This window comes from Colletotrichum navitas (assembly GCF_030913465.1).
Source record: "Colletotrichum navitas strain CBS 125086 chromosome Unknown LY79scaffold_9, whole genome shotgun sequence".
Classification (NCBI taxonomy): domain Eukaryota; kingdom Fungi; phylum Ascomycota; class Sordariomycetes; order Glomerellales; family Glomerellaceae; genus Colletotrichum; species Colletotrichum navitas.
Window position 1 is genome coordinate 527788 of NW_026850555.1, and position 18061 is coordinate 545848.

At 54.9% G+C, this 18061-nt stretch overlaps 8 protein-coding genes across 8 annotated transcripts; 4 read left to right on the forward strand and 4 right to left on the reverse strand.

The window, feature by feature from the left end:
• Window positions 1-398: 398 nt before the first annotated feature.
• On the forward strand, window positions 399-2324 carry LY79DRAFT_508442 (uncharacterized protein; the record flags this gene model as incomplete). Its single annotated transcript, XM_060553942.1, has 1 exon — window positions 399-2324. One exon carries the CDS (start codon window positions 399-401, stop codon window positions 2322-2324), a length of 1926 nt encoding a protein of 641 aa, XP_060417992.1.
• Window positions 2325-4529: 2205 nt separating this feature from the next.
• LY79DRAFT_508340 (mitochondrial outer membrane translocase complex, subunit Tom22) lies at window positions 4530-5115 on the reverse strand (the record flags this gene model as incomplete). Its single annotated transcript, XM_060553929.1, has 2 exons — window positions 4530-4912; window positions 5028-5115. The coding sequence occupies 2 exons, from the start codon at window positions 5113-5115 to the stop codon at window positions 4530-4532; spliced, it is 471 nt and encodes a 156-aa protein (XP_060417993.1).
• Window positions 5116-6514: 1399 nt separating this feature from the next.
• LY79DRAFT_666913 (major facilitator superfamily domain-containing protein) lies at window positions 6515-8104 on the reverse strand (the record flags this gene model as incomplete). Its single annotated transcript, XM_060563299.1, has 5 exons — window positions 6515-7213; window positions 7319-7609; window positions 7674-7715; window positions 7775-7789; window positions 7850-8104. 5 exons carry the CDS (start codon window positions 8102-8104, stop codon window positions 6515-6517), a joined length of 1302 nt encoding a protein of 433 aa, XP_060417994.1.
• A 1087-nt stretch (window positions 8105-9191) lies between these two features.
• On the reverse strand, window positions 9192-10676 carry LY79DRAFT_508203 (uncharacterized protein; the record flags this gene model as incomplete). Its single annotated transcript, XM_060553909.1, has 1 exon — window positions 9192-10676. One exon carries the CDS (start codon window positions 10674-10676, stop codon window positions 9192-9194), a length of 1485 nt encoding a protein of 494 aa, XP_060417995.1.
• Window positions 10677-11273: 597 nt separating this feature from the next.
• Window positions 11274-11978, forward strand: LY79DRAFT_542423 (uncharacterized protein). Its single transcript, XM_060556999.1, has 2 exons — window positions 11274-11592; window positions 11657-11978. The coding sequence occupies exons 1-2, from the start codon at window positions 11365-11367 to the stop codon at window positions 11690-11692; spliced, it is 264 nt and encodes an 87-aa protein (XP_060417996.1). The 5' UTR covers window positions 11274-11364; the 3' UTR covers window positions 11693-11978.
• A 516-nt stretch (window positions 11979-12494) lies between these two features.
• LY79DRAFT_647374 (uncharacterized protein) lies at window positions 12495-15582 on the reverse strand. The gene is made up of 3 exons (XM_060562489.1): window positions 14392-15582; window positions 14000-14333; window positions 12495-13948 (listed from the first exon to the last, which is right to left on the reverse strand). The coding sequence occupies exons 1-3, from the start codon at window positions 15082-15084 to the stop codon at window positions 12897-12899; spliced, it is 2079 nt and encodes a 692-aa protein (XP_060417997.1). The 5' UTR covers window positions 15085-15582; the 3' UTR covers window positions 12495-12896.
• A 120-nt stretch (window positions 15583-15702) lies between these two features.
• LY79DRAFT_542427 (uncharacterized protein) lies at window positions 15703-16347 on the forward strand. Its single transcript, XM_060557000.1, has one exon. It carries the CDS (start codon window positions 15825-15827, stop codon window positions 16092-16094), a length of 270 nt encoding a protein of 89 aa, XP_060417998.1. The 5' UTR covers window positions 15703-15824; the 3' UTR covers window positions 16095-16347.
• Window positions 16206-16724, forward strand: LY79DRAFT_407234 (uncharacterized protein). Its single transcript, XM_060553063.1, has one exon. It carries the CDS (start codon window positions 16316-16318, stop codon window positions 16616-16618), a length of 303 nt encoding a protein of 100 aa, XP_060417999.1. The 5' UTR covers window positions 16206-16315; the 3' UTR covers window positions 16619-16724.
• The last annotated feature ends 1337 nt before the right edge of the window (window positions 16725-18061 follow it).

An 18061-nucleotide genomic window follows, 5' to 3' on the forward strand; every position in this document is an offset into this window, starting at 1 on the left:
TGGCACAAAGCAAAAGCTTAGGTAATAATGCGCTTGCATTATTACTTAATACCCCCTGTTCTGCACTATATCGGTACGTCGACTAGCGCCTAACTGGTTAGGTGAGTATTGCTATTACTTAGTAAGCTGGGTATGTTGTAAGCCATTTCTTATGCAAATAGCCTATAGGATCGCTTAACTTCATCCCTCTGGCCCAATCCAAAACACCCAACTTCACCCCTTATTCACCCTTTGTTCACCCTTTATTCACCCTTTGTTCACCCTTTGTTCACCCTTTATTCACCCTTTGTTCACCCTTTGTTCACCCTTTGTTCACCCTTTGTTCACCCTTTGTTCACCAGGACACTTCGCCATCCATTTTTGCTGTTGACAACATGTTGTCCCATGATATCTCGTCTATGATGATGGGGAAGTTTAGCGGCGGCCCGAACCTCTTTGGCAAGAAGACTGAGGCGCGCCTCCCCCTCCTCTTTACCAAGGTGATGGAGGCTCGGCCAGCTGCGTCACAGAGTTTGCTCTTCCGTCTTCCATCAGAGATCCTCGGCGACATAATGGACTTGATTTCAGATGAAAAGCCCTCTCTGGCGTCTCTCGCTCTTGTCAATAGTGACTGCAGGCAGCTCGCTCGATCCTGCCAATTCGCGGTGGTCACATTCGACTACAGCCCAGCATCTCGTCAACTTGCCCAACTCCTCTCAACAGAGGCCGTCTCTAGAGGTCCTCAGTCGCGCGGTCGAATCGGACCATGTATCCGACGTGTGAAAGTGGCGTCAGACCCTGGCTGGCTCGGGGGTTTCCATAAAGAGCTCTATGACTCGATCTGGGGAGCTGACAGAGGCGAAATAACCGATGCTAAAAGAGAGTACTTTGATTGTCTGCAAAAAAAGGCAGAGTTGGAGTACGTGGCCTATTACCAGATGCCCATTCTCCTTGGCATCGGTGCGATGCCAAATTTGGAGTCCATTTCCTGGCTCGACGGACTGTGCCAGAGTCCCAAATTCTTGACGACTCTCGCTGGATCTTCCGTTCAACATATCAAATTTCACGGCTCAGTAAGCGAGGAGCTTCTAGGGGTACTAGACCAGCTTCCTGCACATTCATTTCAACAAGTTCGGGGTTTGGACCTCAGACTTCACATTTGTCAAGATGCTCAACACAAGGTCGAGGAGGTCACAATTGCAGATTGCGATATAGACACCGCCAAAGCACCCGACAACGGAGATTCATTCGCAAAACGGAAGCCTCGAAGCGATTGCGATTTCATCGCAGCGCTTATCAAGCGGTGCGAGCAGAGTCTTGAGACACTAGTCGTGCACAAAATGTTGTTTCCGACGGACAAGAATGAACAGAGACTATCATTGTCAAGCCAAGATATCAACCTCCGCAGTCTACGAACTCTCGACTTGTCGTACTGCGAGGTTGACCTGAACGCTTGGCGTGTCATGCTCTGCCCATCGCTTCACCATCTCTCCATGCCATCATGGAACTGGGATGAGTCCTTCTTGTCTTGCGAGACACTTCGGAACCTCGAAACCTTAGTTATTCCATTCCTAGTGGAAATCCCGGGGAAGCCCTCTACTGTTAGCCCGTTGATGAAGTTCCTCAATCGCCACCCGCACATCAAGAAATTGTGTCTGAACGAAGGCACAGACGCCTTCATTGACGATCGCCTCCTGCCCTGCTTGTCCAATGGTAATTGGATCAATTTGAACTCACTAGCGTTGACATGGCGGGGGCCAGGCACGGAGGAATCAACTCGGCCGCACATTGCCCGGGTGTCCGAATCTGCGCTAGCCGCAATTGGGTCCTTGGATAGCCTCGAGCAGCTCAGTTTGACTGCAGGACAAACTTTTGGCTGGCGTCGCCAATGGCTGGTTGACCACGATGCTGTTCGAGAGTCTCTCAAAGGCCTCACGCGATTGAAAAGACTCGCCATATCCCGGGATACGTACCCGGTTCCATTCGACCTGGCAGAGCCGGAGTACTACTACGAGAGCAAATTCGCCGATCCGGAGGACCGCGAGCTTGCCAAGAAGCGAAACTGGATAAATGAGCTCGTGCCGATTGAGGATTCTGACAGCGAAACCGTGGATGAGGCAGGCGAAATTTGGGAGTACGCACACCGCTACAGAATGTTCAAGCAAGCCGAGAAGTACGCCGAGGTGATTCCGACACTAGAATGGGTCTACTGTGGCGAATGGCCGATGAAGTTCGTGTGGGACCGCCAGACGAGGCGTAGGGTTGCGTGGCCACTGGCTAAGACACGGGATTCGTGCTGGTCGTATTTACGTCGCACGTTTGGCATGGGCCATGAAGAAGATTAAAATGTGGCCGTTATTGGTCCTGCGAAAGACCTATTGATAAGGACGGTGCTGGTCTTGCTGGTCTCACCAATAGGGGCATGGAGAAGCCGCAAGCGCCAACAAATACAGCAAGTGACATGTAACCATGGCTTCAAGCGGAGACCGGTCGTCTGATCATCAGCTAAGGCGTACAAGGAGGAGCGTCAGGGAACTGTAAGCGCCTGGCCTGCATGAAGGTGCGTTTGCATGGACACACACACTTTTGCTACTCTTACCGGGCAGGACACAAGGAGTTCGACAGGCTATAATGTGTGTGTTTATGGATCATCCAAGAATAGTAACTTCTAGAGGGTGCCCAGCAAAAATATACTTGTTTTGGGACCTGGCTCGCCACAATCGACGCAGCAGATATGGTAGTACTCAGCTTGTCTCATCTGTCAGGTGTATATAAAAGGCAGCTGCCCTCCCGCTCCATAAAAGATATCAAAGACTAATCCGGAGCGACTGCTACTGAAGTGGAGGCGAAGCCGTAACGGAAGTAGCAGGCGGTCTGGAGTTAAGTGGGAAAATCGCCAAAGCTCGGACGTTTTTCGCTGTATGGGCGCCCTTCGCTGATTAGTCAGATTCAAAATAACCCTCGCGGATTAGTTAGATTAGTTTCTGCGCTAATGCACACTAATATACGTCAGTAGACTGCTGTTGCTAAACATCGCAAGATATTGCAAAGTTAGAGGCAAGAGAGGGCGCCGTAGGCGCCATAGGCAAAAGGCCCCGCGCAGCGGCCCCCGGAGGGCCCCCGGAGGGGGGAGGTCCAGGGGGGCAGAGCCCCCTGGTAATATGCAAACCCCCGTTATAAAAATCAAAAATATCTTTGATATAAGTGTAGTAATTAGAGCACATAGGTCAAATGTAGGGCAGTAATGTTACTGATATTAATTAGATGGATTTCCCTACCTAAATGTGGCGACTTGGATGACAAATGCATCTAGTTAAACGGCCACGAATTCTAGGGTTATTCTAGACCGCCGCAGTCGCTCCGGGAGTTTCGCTGAAGGGTTGCCACTCCCCTTTCCCCTTCAGCGTCCACAGTCTTGTTAGATCATAGTTAAAACATGTAATTCAGAGGTTGACAGAAAGAGAGGAACAGAAGAGAAGAGGTGGTAGGAACCTCATTTTCTAGTTCTTGGAATCCCTCACCAGCTTATATATAGGAGAGTAGACAGGATCCTAAGTTCTCTAGTAGGTATAGTTATATAATCGTTTCAATTAGTGAAATAGTTTATATTACAATAAATATATTACACACTTCCTTAAAAGTAGGACGAAAGCATATAACACTAGGCATTTACTAGTTATTACTAACCTAATTACTAATCCAGCCCTCACTGGCTTATCTATGGGAGAGCAGACGGGATCCCGAGTTCTCCAGTGGGTATAGTCGTATGTGATTGAGTCTTGTGTTTGACCGGCTTATACCAGTTTGGTCGGTGACGATGAGAAACTCACCAAAGTTGTCCGATACGTACAAATGTCTCCACTTTACCCTAGCGGCCGGCATCTCGACCCTGGCGCAGCATACTGCGCTCCTGGTTCTGCATAAGTACAAGCCGTCTCTGGCTCATTGGAGATGTCGAAAGCTCGCGTCCGCCGTGTCTTCAGCTCCCAAGTCTGCTCTGCTAATGGTGGGGCACTCACAACTTCCCCCGCTAAACGGAAAACAAATACGGTAGAGGGATTACTCGACATATTGCTACTAGGTTTCGATGCCCTCGTCCGCCTTGGGAGGTGGTATCAGTAACGAAAAAGCACAAAGAGCAAACAGCGCGCGGTCACGGCGAGTGCCGCTGGAAACGGGATGGGTATTATAATTTCATCATGATTGCAAGCGGCCATTCCTATCGCGGCCTCATGAATTCCTATAGTACAAGCAATATGGCAGGGAAACCCCATCCTGCCAACCATCCATGAGCACAATGCATGCAACGTTCCGATTGCCGTGGGCGTGTTGTAGAGTGTGAGAGAGTTGTCTTGATATACAGGTCCGAAGCGCAAAAAAAATAAAGTGACGCAAAAGTCTGTCCGGTTCCCAGTAAGGGGGTGTATGGGAGAGTCGTCAGGCCATTGGTGCGCGGTTCCGGGGGAGTTTCGAAAAGCCAAGCTTCGTCCTTCCTAGCTTCGATTTGCATTGTGGTAGTTTGTTTTTGTTGCGTTTGATAGTTTAGTAGTTTACAGAGCGGGCTTGGCCTCAGCGCGGTCGAGGGCGATGCCAATCTGGTCGGCGGTGCTGCCGTCCTTGCTCTCGCCGGCGGCGAGGAGCGCGTCGCCGCCCATCTCGCGCATGCGATATTCGCGCTCCATACCCTCGATCTGCTGGTCCTCGGCCCAGCAGGTGGCCAGGGGGACGCCGATCATCAGGGCAGTGGCGCAGACGACCCAGACGGTGCGGGAGCCGTAGTACCACGTGTTCTGGACGGCGCTGACGCCGAGATCGACCTTGTTGCTGATCCAGCCGCGGGTGGTCGGAGGGACAATATCCTTCAAAGCGTAGAGGCGCTCAGCGAAGGACTCGTCACGGGGGTCGTAGTCGCTGTCGGCAGAGATCTCGGAGTCTGTGGGTTGTCAGCTAGCTGGCCGTGTGACGTATGCAAGTTACTCAAGCTTCGTGACACGAAAAAAATCGGAGTTTCGCGCTCGAGTCTCATAATCTCGTGGGATTCCACTGACCGGTGTCGGTGTAGTCGGCATCATCCTCGATGGGGCCATTCTGGCCGGACTGAAAGTGCTCGTCCTCGACCTCGGTGAGTTGAACCATTATGATTGGGATTAGCGAGCGGCGCTCGTTTCTGAGTTTCTGTTCGGCTGTACGCCTCGCGTTGGCGAAGATTTCGATAAGACGGTAGCGGATGTAGCCCGGGGGCGTACGAAGGCGAAGGTTGAAGTCTAAAGGAAAGGCGAGGAAAAACCCTAGCTCCTGGAGTCGTTCGAGGATCGCTTGCTGACGCAGGCCGAAGCGGAATGACTTTTTCCAACCAAAGATGGAAAGCCGACGATGGATCTCACAGACGAAGTCGTTTTCGAGGAAATAGTCTTGATCGTCGAAGAGGGAGGAGTCGTTGGGATGGAGTTGAGCTTGAAAATAGGCTAGGGGATGTTCAGCAATAGCTGGGCCAGACATGCCAGTTGAGGGACCCATCATGAGAATTTTTGGTAGGTAGCGTAACTGGAACTGGTCCGAGCGCTGTGGTGCGGATAATTGTTTCTCCGAAGATGACGTTGATGCTATGCGGTGATTGCATGCACAGACCATCCATAGCTTCTTTTGGCAGACCCTTGTCTTCCGTTCCTGACTTGTAAACTGTTTATTACACAAGCCCTCATCTTGAGGATTCGATGAATGCAGGTTGTGCAATACTATTCAATACCAAAAACCAGCTCATCTCCCTCCAAGCGTATGTTTAATTGGTGCGATTTTAACAGTACAGGCCAGTAAGGAGATAAAAAAGGGGAGGGATCAGGTACCAACTCCCTATCGTCGTTCTTGCAAAGACCCTGCACACTTATTTTTCTCTCATCCTTGTGGTTCAAGCCCTGCTCTCTTGTCTTTATTTAGCCAAGAAACTTATAGATTATGCGTCTATAGCTACTACATGATCCAACTTCCTGTGACTTGGACCCTGGGGAACTGTTCTTACACATGGCTTGTTCTTAGGATTCTACATGACGCAATCACCTCTACATTCCAGGAGCCTCTACTCCTGCACCTCCAAGGCCCTGAGTGTCTTGAGCAAAGAGACCACACGGAAGCTACTGTTGAACAAGTGTTACTTTGTGGCTTATTGTCACCACTAACGCTCAAGAGGTGCAAGTCATTTTGCATTCTTAGTTGGTGTCGAGTGAAGATTCGTACAGAAGTGTAGGGGCCGCTCAGTGGGCGTATCAAAACCGTCAGGAAGTGGCAGAACCTGCTGGATTATTGGATATTTGACTACAGGATAAGAGGAAACTATGGCAGATATCCTGCCGAAACTGGGGTGAAATTATCTTTTGATGTCCCCTTGCAACGACCGGCCCCGGATGTCGACTTGCAAGCGCAAGTTTTGACATATTTTACGCACAAGTCCTCCCCATTCTACGCAAACCGAAGCTTTCTCCGCCCATGACCGTTCCAGCTTCCTAAACCCCACTCCCTCTTTCTTTCCTACATCCTCGTCTTACTCCTCCTTGTGTCCGATCTTAGGCAAGCCGAGCCACAACGCCAGCATAACCCCTAAGAACGCGAGGATGATGGGCTGCAAGACCTGCACGCCCCTGACCTGCGCCAGGGCGCCCACCGCGAAGGGCAGGATCGCTGCCCCGCCGCCCCCGAACGCGGCCGCGAACCCGATGGCGCTGACGTGCAGATGTCTCGGCAGTAGCCTCGTCGTCGCCACGACGACGGCGGGGAAGAGCGGCCCCAGGAAGAAGCCCTGCAGCGCGACGGCCACCGCCGAGACATGGAACTGTGGCACGAGCCAGAAGACGAGCTCGAGCGCCATGGCGGCGGGGATGTAGACGGACACGGCGAGCTTGACGCCCAGCCTGGGTGTCGCGAATCCCAGCGCCACGCAGCCGAGCGTGAGGCCCAGCCAGAAGCCGACCGAGGTCATGCCCGAGTCGAAGGCTTCGGCCCGGTGGACCTGGATCATGAACTGGACAATCCAGCCGCCCAGCGATACCTCTGTACCTACGTAGGCGAGCAGGAACAGGGCGCTGAGCCATGAGACGCGGGCATAAGGCCGCTTGAAGAGGGCCGTCCGCAGGCCAGCGTTGCCGTCGTTGTCCGAGTGGCTGACCGTCTCGCGGTAGACGGCCCCGGTCTGCGTCCAGAAGGCCGCCGTGCACCAGGCGAGCTCGATGACGGTCAAGTTGATCTTTCCTCACGACGCATGTCAGCTGAGCTATGAATCTACAAATTTTGGAGGGGGAAGCGAAAACACCCGCAGTGTGCCTCCGTCTCGCGCCGTATCTGAACTCACTATGACGTAGTAGAACATCCACCACCCCAGATTCCCCTTACTGGTCATGGTCGTGGCGGTGAGCGGGCTGACGACGCCGCCGACGCCGTAGCAGGCGTGCAGGAAGTCGAGGACCTCGTCGGCGCGCTCCATGTTGCCGATGTAGGCGTTCCACCCCGCGTCGCTCAGGCCATTGCCCACGCCCGCGAGTATGAAGACAACGACGAGCGCCGGGTAGGGCGGGTGCTGGGCGATGATGACGTAGGCGACGACGTGGCATGCCGAGGCGAGGATGGCGATGCCGCGCTGGCCCTAGCGCAGGTGGATGTGGCTGTTGAGCAGGGCCGAGAGGACGTAACCGACGAATGGGGAAGACGAGTGAGATGACGACGTAGGTGAGGTTGTAGTATTTCTCGAGCTATGGACTGGTGAGCGGACGTTTTCACGAGAAGGTCTTGAGGCGCCCTGACGACGTACATAGGGGATCAAAGCCTGGTTTCGTGTCAGCCGTCATGTACGGTTTGCAGTGGGGCGAGGTTGAAGGGGGCTTACACCGTAGGCGGCGTCGTTGGCCCCCGAATCAAGCAGGCTCCAAAAGCACGAGAGCACCCTGAGCGCGCTGGACCTCGGGCGGTTCCACTTCTGGATGACGGCGGCCGTCGTCGTTGGGGCCGGGAGCCCGCCGATGGTGTCCGCGTTGGACCCGAGGCGGTGGCCTTCGGTGTTGAGGAGCCTTCCCTCCTTTGGCGTCGGCGGCCGCTCTAGTTTATCGAGCTGGACTGCTGAGGTTGATGACCCGGTCGCCATGCTGAGACTTACGTCGGTTCGAGGCTTGTGCTGCTGGAGCATGTCTCGGTGACGTCGCAGAAGCTCAGTCGAGGTTTCTCGTAAGACGCATGTCGTCATAAAAGCAAGACAGAAGCACAAGCCCGGTCGAGTCTTTCCGAATGATAGTCTTGCGCGTTGAGAGGTGCCCCGAGTTCAACTTTTGGGAACCGCACGAGCAAGTCATGGGTTTTATGAGAGACTCTCGTTGCAGGGTTGACACCTAAGACTTATAAGCCATGAGTAGCCGGGGGCTCGACTATGGACATAGGCATGTGTGCATGTCTCCATATAGCATGGCGGCTCGCCTTCGCGGTCTCCCCGTGTTTCTCCAGCTTTTCATGTATGCCAACTTGGCGCCTTCACCAAGTCTAACCGGCGGGATATGTTTCGCGGGTGGCACAGGAAAACAAACCTGTGGCTAGCGCCCAGCCGGTTTTGAGTCAAGACCCCATCGTGTCCCCTCCCAAGCCAATACCTGCTCAGAAAAGGCCTATTGAGAGGAGAGAGCTGGAATAACAATCGGCGGAATCTGGATGGGAGTTCAACCAGGCGTGCAGTTAATAGGCGTGGATCCGCCGTTGTGGCCCATTCTGGTACGACAAGGCAGCCCAGAGCTTGTGAAATGTAAATTCCGGGCCTCCTCCTCCTCCTCCACACCCCCGGCTAGCGTGCATTTCGACTATTGCCCGAATCGGATATACTCCCAACTTGTCCCTTGTCATTCCGTTAGTCTCCAATGCGCGATACTGAATACTCTGCAACGTCGTCGAGAGGTCGGAGGTGCGTCACGGGCCTTTTTTCCTATCAGGGAAGGCCTTTCAGTAGGGGCACTCAATGGATCCCTCGGAACAATCGAGTAGTCGAGAAAAGTCATGAGATTCGTAACTCTATGAGCCCAGATGCCAGGAATTGGTATATCCGTCCAAAGAAAACACGCCAGAGGTCCACCGGGATCAACCACATCCTCGGCAGCGCAACGATGACCTCGGGTCCGGTTTAAACGCCGGGTATGCTAATGAGATACAATGTTACAGGAATGATAAAAAAAGCAGCAATGACGGTATCCCTAGAAATGCACACTGCGCTTCTTGGCGACCTTTCTCTTCTCCTCCTCGGTCCGGTCCCGATGGAAGAAGTTAATGACGCTAGCAGCCGAGTTCGCATAGGGGCCTTGGAGCAACCCCGACATCAGGTTTGGAAGCTTACCACGGCCGCCACCGCTCTGTTGTTGCTGTGGAGGCTTCGGTTGCGGCGCAAATTGCACCTGCTGTGGCGGACGATATGTGCTGTTCCCGGGTTGACCGTTTTGGTAGGGTCCCGCACTCAGAGGCCTTGGCGGCTGCGCCGGTGCGACGTACCACGATCCCGGAGCAGTCCCGGGCGGCGGTTGGTGTCGGGGAGGCAAAATGGGCGCAGGCGCGTTGGGCTGCACGCCGTATAACCTGCGGAGACGCTCCGTCTCCGCCTCAACCTCGGCCGCCTTCCGCCGACGTTCCTTCTCCTCCTTCTCAAGCATCTTCTGAATGCGCTTCGCCTCCTCGGCGTCGCGACGCTCACGCTCTCGGGCCTGCCGCTCCTCCTGGACAACCATGGCCTGCAGGCGCTTCGTCTCGTTGTCAATCTCCCACTGCGCGCGGGGGTCGGGTCTAGGCGGGCCGCTGTTCATTACCTGTGCCGGTGGTGACGCGGGCTTGTCGCCGATGGCGCCGGACATGGAGGCAAGGGGTGGCGCTGGCCCAACGGAAGTGGAGGGGGGCTTGGAGTTCTTTCGACGAGTCGGTGGAAGAGTCGATGTGAGGTTGAAGACGTTTTGCCTGGGGTTCAGGAACAGGTCGCGGAGGACCTCGGCACCGAGCAGCAAAATGATATCCAATCCCTTGCGGTCTTCCACGTCGACACGCTGCAGGTTAGGCTCGTAGATGGTGACAGCGCTCTCATGCTTCCGGTCCTTGAACATGGCGACCGTAATGTCAGGCTCTTTGCTCTTCTTCCCGGCGACGCTCTTCCCCACCATGTAGCATGTCATGTCCTTGCTCAGCCTACCGTCGCGCTTCCAACGGAAGACGACCTTGGGGACGGTGTCGCTGATGGGCGGATCGTCGGCGGACCGGTCGATCAAGCTGGCGCTCGGGGCGCGGAAACTCTGCTCGGGCATTTCAAACTCCCAGCTGTCTGTCTTGCCCCAGCCGCCGGCCTTTGTCTTGATGACGACCTGCGAGTCCGGGTTGTAGAGCTGCAAGGTGACCTGGTCAGGCAGAATGGGTTGTGGCGGGGCAGGCGTGCCGTTCTGAGCACGAACCTCTGCGGCGGAGAGGGTTGGCTGGGTCCATTCCGGCTCGACGAGGACCTCGGCGTAGATGATGTGCTGGGAAACAATGTCGGTGAGGGCGGCAGCGTATCTATTGCGGGCGGCCGGGTTGGCGGGGTCGGCGCGCTTGAGGAGGTAGTTGGGCGTCGGGTCGGAGCCCTGGTGGGTGAAGTAGAGAATGGTGTTTTGGGGGTTGTCAGAGGAGGGACGGAAGTGAAAGGTTGGGAGGTTTTCGTCGAGCATCGTGGGCGGTTTTCCTGGGGCCAAGCCGACGACTCGAGAAATGGGTGCACGCTGCTGAGGTTGAAGGGCGAGGAAGGACGGTTCGATCGGTTGTTCTTTTTTTTTGGGGGGGGGGGGGGGGGGGGGGGGGTGGGTGTTTCGAGATAAGTGGTTTAAAAGGATGCTAGACTGTGCGAAAGCAGGCGGCCGGGCCCTTCTTGAGGGATGGTATGCGAGGTCAAGTGGACTGAGTTCATAAGCCGTCTGTTGCCCGTCCGGCTTGGCTAAAGAAAGACAAGGAAACAGTGAAGGTCACTCGTTGCCGACGTACGTATGTGCTGCCAAATATATCCAAGGGATCTACAGAGAATCGTCTCCACACAACAGGAAGGGGTCTCAAGACCAGGGTTCTGTCGTGTATTTAAGGAAGAAGGGAGCCGAGAAAAGCGACTGCAGCCAGCAAAGTAGAGTAACAAGAACGCAAAGCCAAGTATTCGCACAAGACAAGAACGACCTGCTGTCGACAAAGGCCAAGAGGTAGGTACGCAGCAAGGAAGTAAGGAAAGTAGAGAGAGAAAAGGCAGCAGCAAACTTGCAGGAAGTGAGTCCAAACCTGGCTCCCCCACTTGCTGTGGCGTGCACGGCATATGCACTGCAGACGAAAGTACGTATTCGTACAGCAAGTACACTACTACCTAGGAAGGTAGGCATGTACGTCAACGCTGTGCCCCGCCTACCGCTCGGATTGGGCCACCCGTGCGAGCCACGGGTCACGGCCCAATCCCTTCCCCCCACACTTCGTCCGCGCTCCGCCACAGAACAGCCGGTCGCTTGCCCCCACAGCCTCGTTGATTCGCCCTTTTGCCGGGACGGGGACGTCGCTTGCGGCTGTGCAACTCCAGAGTCGTCCCCTCTGCAAAATGGCGTCCGAGGGTCTCTATGAACGTTTTAGAACCCAATGCTGCCTTGTGTCTTCCGAAACGCGCGACGGAGGGGGTTACCTGTCAACTAAAGTCGGAGAAGGGAGAAAGGGGTGAAAAAGAGAAGAAAAAGGCTCGCGTATTAGGTAGGACTCATGAGGGCGTTTTTAGGGCTTTTTGTTTTATTTTCCTTCTCTTGTTGCCCGCGTCTCCCAAATATGCTTCCAAAGCGCATCGGAGACCGGGACGCTGCGTCAGCCGACTTCCTGTTCGCTGGAACCCGGAGTCAGGAAGTGTGTAAGTCTGCCTTGGCGTCCCACAGAATATGCCAGCAGCGCCTGCTATACGCCAACTACCTAGCCTGTAGCAAATAACTAGATCTTTCGCAGGGGGATGAAGCTTGAACATAAGTCTCCGCGGTAGCACCGACTAGCATTCCCAGTGTGATTACGTACATGTAGGGTGGCTGGAGACTGCGACAATCGACAGGGTTGGGAAGCAGCCGCGGCCCTCCACCACGAACAGGACCGAACATCAACATTTTATCCCGCGGCTGGACTGGACTGTCGGGAGGACAAGAAGATTGCGATGAACGCTCCCGAGAGGCGGTACGCTGCCCAAGATAGCCCCGGATACAGGCAATGCGTTGCCGAAGAAAAAAGAAATTCAAAGCATGGCCTTCATAACTGTCATGCCACCTGTTCCTTGGCTTGTCAAAGTAGTAGTAGGATGCTCGATTGCGCCCTAAGAATTGCTTGACAAATTAGCAAACATGGGTGGCTACCTGTCGATCTCTAAATCCGCTAGTCGCATCGTCAACACCATCAACCTCATAGGATAAGGGGGGGACGCTCTTTGTTCGCATCTCAAGCAAGTAGGGAGGATGTCTGGCAATGATATCCAACGAGTATTGTCAAGTAGGTCTGCATTCCTACTACTTTTGAATTACTACTACCACTTCCTTGATCACCTCTCCTTCTGCCCTGTTATACCTTGCCTTCTCAAGGAGGAAAAGCTACCTGTACAAAAAAGCAGGCCAGAACAGCCACGTGCCATGTGTGAAGTCTGACTCCGCAAGAAAGCCCCCAAGCGCCAGGCTTGAAGAAGCGGTAAGATACTGGGAGTTATATGGATACAGTGGTAAAAGGCTCCTAGTTTGATCACCTCTTGGCTACTCATTTGTATGTGCATGTGCATGTGTTATGATGGTATTACATCCCCTTTCCTTCTGTCCCCGCTTTTTTACTCCTGCCAACGCAGCAACATGCTTGGGTATGAAAACAAAGAAAAGCCACGGCGTCCGCCGGTTTGCGTCCAACTGTTACGACGCGTTGTCCGGCCGGCGAGGTACTTCCCCGTCCGGCATCATCATGGTGAATTGGGGTTCAGGCGGCATCCCGTTCTGGCCCGTCCCTGCCGGAAGACCAGGCACAGGCGGGATGTCTTCGTCCGTCTGTGGCCGTGCTTGTGCCCTCTTGACGCGACCGGTTTGCTGGTTGACCCAGCTGTCAACGGTCCTGAATCTGGGTGGCAGGTCCTCACTGGCCTCTGTGTAGACCGTCTCACGGTTGGACTTGTTGGCCCAGGAGACCCGATCATTACTCATTCGGCTAGCTCTCAGTGACTGTGAAACAGGCGGAGGGGGCTGCAGCACCATTCCAGGCATGCCTGGCACGATGATGTCACCGTCGCCGAAGCCGGATGAAATGGAGGAGAGTTCGCTCGCCCTGTTAACTTGCCGCCTGGCTGGGTCGTAAGCGTCTGATGGTTGGCGAGCCAACTCTGACTGATTGAAGTATGCACCGGCTCCCACGCCTGACCGTAATGTCATGCTAGGGTCCGTTCCGTTTCCGTATTGTCCAATGATATGAGTGAGTGAGCCGCTGGGTGCATGACTGACATAGGTACCAGTCTGGCTGCTGAACGTCCCTACTTGGCTCGTGTAGGTACCTGTTTGACTGTTGAAAACGCCTTGCTGACCGTTGTATGTACCGCCGTTCACGGTGTTCATTCGCACCGGTAATACGCCCGTCGGGCTGCCGTGGATAGGGCTGCCGCGGCTGTCGACTGGCGACATATAGTTGGGAACATATGTACCGCCAGGGCCATAATTGGTCGGTTTCCCATTGGGGCCGTAGAAGCCGGTATCCAGCCGCAGCGTGCCTCTCGGCCCCTTTTCGTACTGGGTCGGGTCGCTTTGACGACCGTCTAGGTTCTGCCATCCGCCCATGGATCCCTTGAAGAAAGGGATCTTGGAGCCAAAACCAGGGCCATCGTTCGGGTAGCCAAGCTCCCTTTCCCTTCTCCTCCTCGAAGCCTTCTTCATTGTCCTCCATACAATCCACACCAGGAATGAGGCGAAGATGAAAGATCCTACTACAAAGTCAGCTAATGAGATGACGCGTTCTGTTCGTCGAGACTGACCTATTGAGCCCACAGCAATAAGGGCGTGCTCCGTCTCTGGGTTCATTCGCGCTGGCCTTACATCGTCCCTACCCCGATCACTGACGGCGCTCGCCGGGCCGGGGAGAGCAGGAATGGTTTCGGCAGGTAGTGCAGCCGAAGCCAAGGTAGCCGTTACTGTAGGTGTCGTGTGTGTGTGACCATCGACGCCCTTCCTCGGCGCCGAAGGATCAACAGATGGCAGAGGTGGTAAAGCAGCTGGGCCTGTCGACGAAGCTGCTGGCATAGGCAACGTCGATGACGGGGCGACCACCGGCGGAGAGGGTGACCATGTTGGCCATGATGAGGTCGAACTCTTCGGTGAAGCCTGAGATTAGTTATGCCGATAGGCTGGAGCTTTGTGAGTAACTTACCGAGGAAGCAAGCTTCATCGTGGAGATGACTGTAATTGTTCGAGGGGGGGATGTCACTGTCATCGTCGCTGGTGGTATAGCAGAGGGTTCGGATTCGCGTGGTGTTGAGTCAGGATCGGCCGGAGCGAGCACTGGTGCTGGCTGAGGATCCACGGGCTGGAGGGGACGGTACGGTGTCATCACACGCGATGTAGGTTGCGGCTGCGGCAGTACAGGCTGGAAGAACATGGGAGGTTCGAGGACCGGGGGTTGAGAAGTAATAGCGGGTGCAAATGCCGGCAACGTTGTCGAAGGTAGGTTTGAGACTGCGGGAAGGGCTGGTCGAAGCGATGCCACGGGAATTCTTCCTATGGCCGGGAGGTTATACGAAGGCGGGAGGTTATACGAAGGCCTTGCCTGGGGGGTATCAGGGCTCGAAGGTTCGCTGTCTCGGTTTCCCCGTCCCCGGTCGTCGCTGTCGCTGTCCGACCGGCGCTCCAGTGTGTCATTCGAGGGCCTGATGCCCGACTTGGCAGTCCTTTTCCACACGCCTCCAGCAGCGGTCCTTACTTGGGTGGCATACTCGTCGTCAGACTCGGCGTCTCGTTCCCAAAGCGAAGGCGGCAAGGCAATATTAGCAGGGCGAGCACGTCTCTTGAGGGCCCTCCGGCCCGGTGGTACTGCGTGGGGAGCCATGCCCCTTTTCTCGATCATCCTATCCTATCCTGTGCCGGACCGATGATAGTCGCCAAGATGTAGTCTTTGTCAATCAGTCCAAACCATGGCCCTTAGCTTGACGATGTCGGAAAGCAAGTTTGAGTGGATGGGGGGATCGAGTTGGTGGAAATGGGTGAATGAGACGGCTCGGGTCGGTTCAACAAGGCGACGGGTCGATTGCCAGACGATGCGAGGTGAATGGAGAAATAGAATGTGTGTGTGTGTGTGTGTGTATGTGGTAGAAATACAGATTTCGAGAGTAACAACGAAATAGACGTCGGTGCCAGCCAAAAGAGTCTAGTGGTTAGAATTGAAAAGGAAAAGGCCGGCCTTGGAATGGAAGAATGGAAAAAGTGGTGAAGACCAAGCAATAGGCGAGAGTTGGCGAGCGGAGGGAGAAGAGGGAGAAGGGAGGGAAGGAGAGAAGCAATAGAGCGAGAGGCGACAGTATGTATCAGATTGGGCCGATCATCCATCCCCCATTCGCGGGGAGACCCATGCTGCATGATAGATGGTGCCCCCGAGAGCCTTCAGGGATAGATCCAGGCACCCCATGCGGGCACCAGCACTGACTAGGACTGGTGCAGGAACTGGCACGCGAAAGCCGATGGGTGCGGCGCCCCTAGTGGGTGGTCCGTGAATCGACCCGCATCCCATCCTGGGTAGCCTGCTTCCCTCTCTGTCATGCTGCTGCTGCTGCTGCTGCCGCCGCCGGCGCTGTACGGAGTAGTCGAGCTATGAGATGCAGACTGGTCATCGTACACCTGGTACTCGTGTCGAGCCTTTGTTGGATATCCGAACGTGAGGCTCAGGCGTTCGCTTGGACTGACTTGACCGGGTCTGTAGGCCGAATACGACTGCACAGGCGCAGTTGTAGCCTGAGTGTCGAGTCTACAAGTACATGGCACGGCATCTTGGCAAGCAGAACGGCTGACCAGAGTATACACATCACCGAGTCTTCCCCAAACAAGAGCGCCAGCAGACGAGACGGAGAGTTGGGCCAATAGGCTCGGGCAACGGACAGGGCAAGGGCAGCGGCGACTTGGAAAAGGACCATTCCTCTCTCGTGTCCCAGCGTTAGGTTTTTCGCTCCCTCTCTTGCCTACCGACTACCGAGGTAGGTATGTAGGCACGATAGGTACAGTGGTTATACTTTCCCCTGGCGTCTAAAGAGACAAGGACCCTAGGCGCCACGAGCAGGCAACATGGATGGCGGAAGGTGTCTGGAATGGGGGGGGGGGGGGTCCTCCATCAATTCAAACCAGTAGGTTCGAAGATTCAAGCTGACACCCACAACAGGGTCAATAGTTTCCTGGGCCGACCGACCGGCGAAGCTTCGGCAGTAGGAGATTTAGGGTCAGAAAAGAGCGAGACACGGGCGCACCCCAGGAAGAAAGAGAAGGAAGACGAGAGGCTGACTACGAGGTGGGGGTCGTTTTACTCTCACAGCGGTGGGTGGGGGGGGAGGAACTGGCCGTCGGCGAACAAAAAGCGAACGAGGTGGTCGTACTGCACACTACGCCGTAATTAGTGTACACGTGCGGAAGGACATCAAGGGGCCACCAAGGATACCTTCCCCTGTTGCATATACGTAGTAGTGGTCAAGATCGAAGCCGGGGTGGGGGGAGGGAGGTTGAGTCGAGTCGAGTCGAGCCGAGTCGAGTCGACGACGGTCCTCCATGGCCAGTTCGTCGGGCGTGCAACAACAATATTTCAGGGGACATGTGTGAACAGATGAGTGAATGGGTGAGAGGTCTACAGGTGTTGGTGAGAAAATATACGGCCGATGGTGTGGCCTGTCATTCCAAGGGGATTTTTCTGGGTCCGTTTGGTGTACGCTGAACCCTTCTGCGACGAGACTTGCAGGGGGCCATGCGTCTCAGCATATGAAAGAGCGGGTTTCAGGACAGGGGAGGGTCGGTCGCGAGCCAGGCAATAGGTGCGTGTGTGGTCTAGCCTCTCACCTCTCTTTCCTCCCTTACCTCTCTCACTCTCACCTCCCACCTCGCCCCGTTTGTTGACACAAGCCGCCCTGTTCTGGGCATTTTGGGAAGCAAAATGGACTTTGAGGCTCAGTGGTAGTGTAGTCAGTCGTATGCCTGCCTGCCTACCTGCGCAGTCCGTACGCAGCGGGCCCGTTGGTGGCAGGCCGGCGGCGCACGCACGCACGCACAGATGGTCACACGCCCAAAGTTCCGATGGTCTGCGCCTGTCAACCAATGACGGGCTCTAGGAGCGCGGGATACCCGAACCGAAAAGCCACGCCCGTCTTCTGACGTGTCTGGTGCCGGTTTGGTTTGGTTTTCGACAAGCCCGTACTGCCGTCACCCGAGGCAGGCTCGGCCCAGATGATATGCATTGTACATCACCATCCATTTGACTCTCCATACACTTCGCCCTCCCGAGAGTTAATCTGAGCAGCTCGTCTCTGGCCGGACTGACCTTGTGCCGAGCCAGCAGAAAGCCCAGCCTCGCCCTCAAAATATTTCTACCAATGGCATTCTGGGCAACCTGTATGGGGAGCCTATCTGGACCGAAAGGAACCAAGAAGAAGGGGGGGTAAAATCAATAAATCAAAATAAAGAATAAGGAAATAGAAGAGCAAAAGTCGAGGGATAGAGAGGCCACTCAGGTCAGTGTCGGGGCCCCGAAAGCCGTGTGCACCTCGCACAGCTTTGCCAAGGCAAGGATCACGGTTGAGGCTCTTTCCGTCTTGATCCTGGTTTGCTTCATTTATTGGTAGGCGCAACGGTGAAGGAGCCCTGACCAGGTTGGGTCCCGCCTGCTCAATTTCGTCATCCACTACTATAGATCTGGGCCACAGAAACGCATATGGCTGGGCGCCAAACGCCCAGCTGACTAGGTCTAATCCAGTCAGTGTCCCCTATTTGCCATACGAAAAATGTAAACGCGCCTCGCCAAGGAGTGAAGAGAGAGGAGAGCAATCAAACAAGCATATTGGCCGCATTCTACA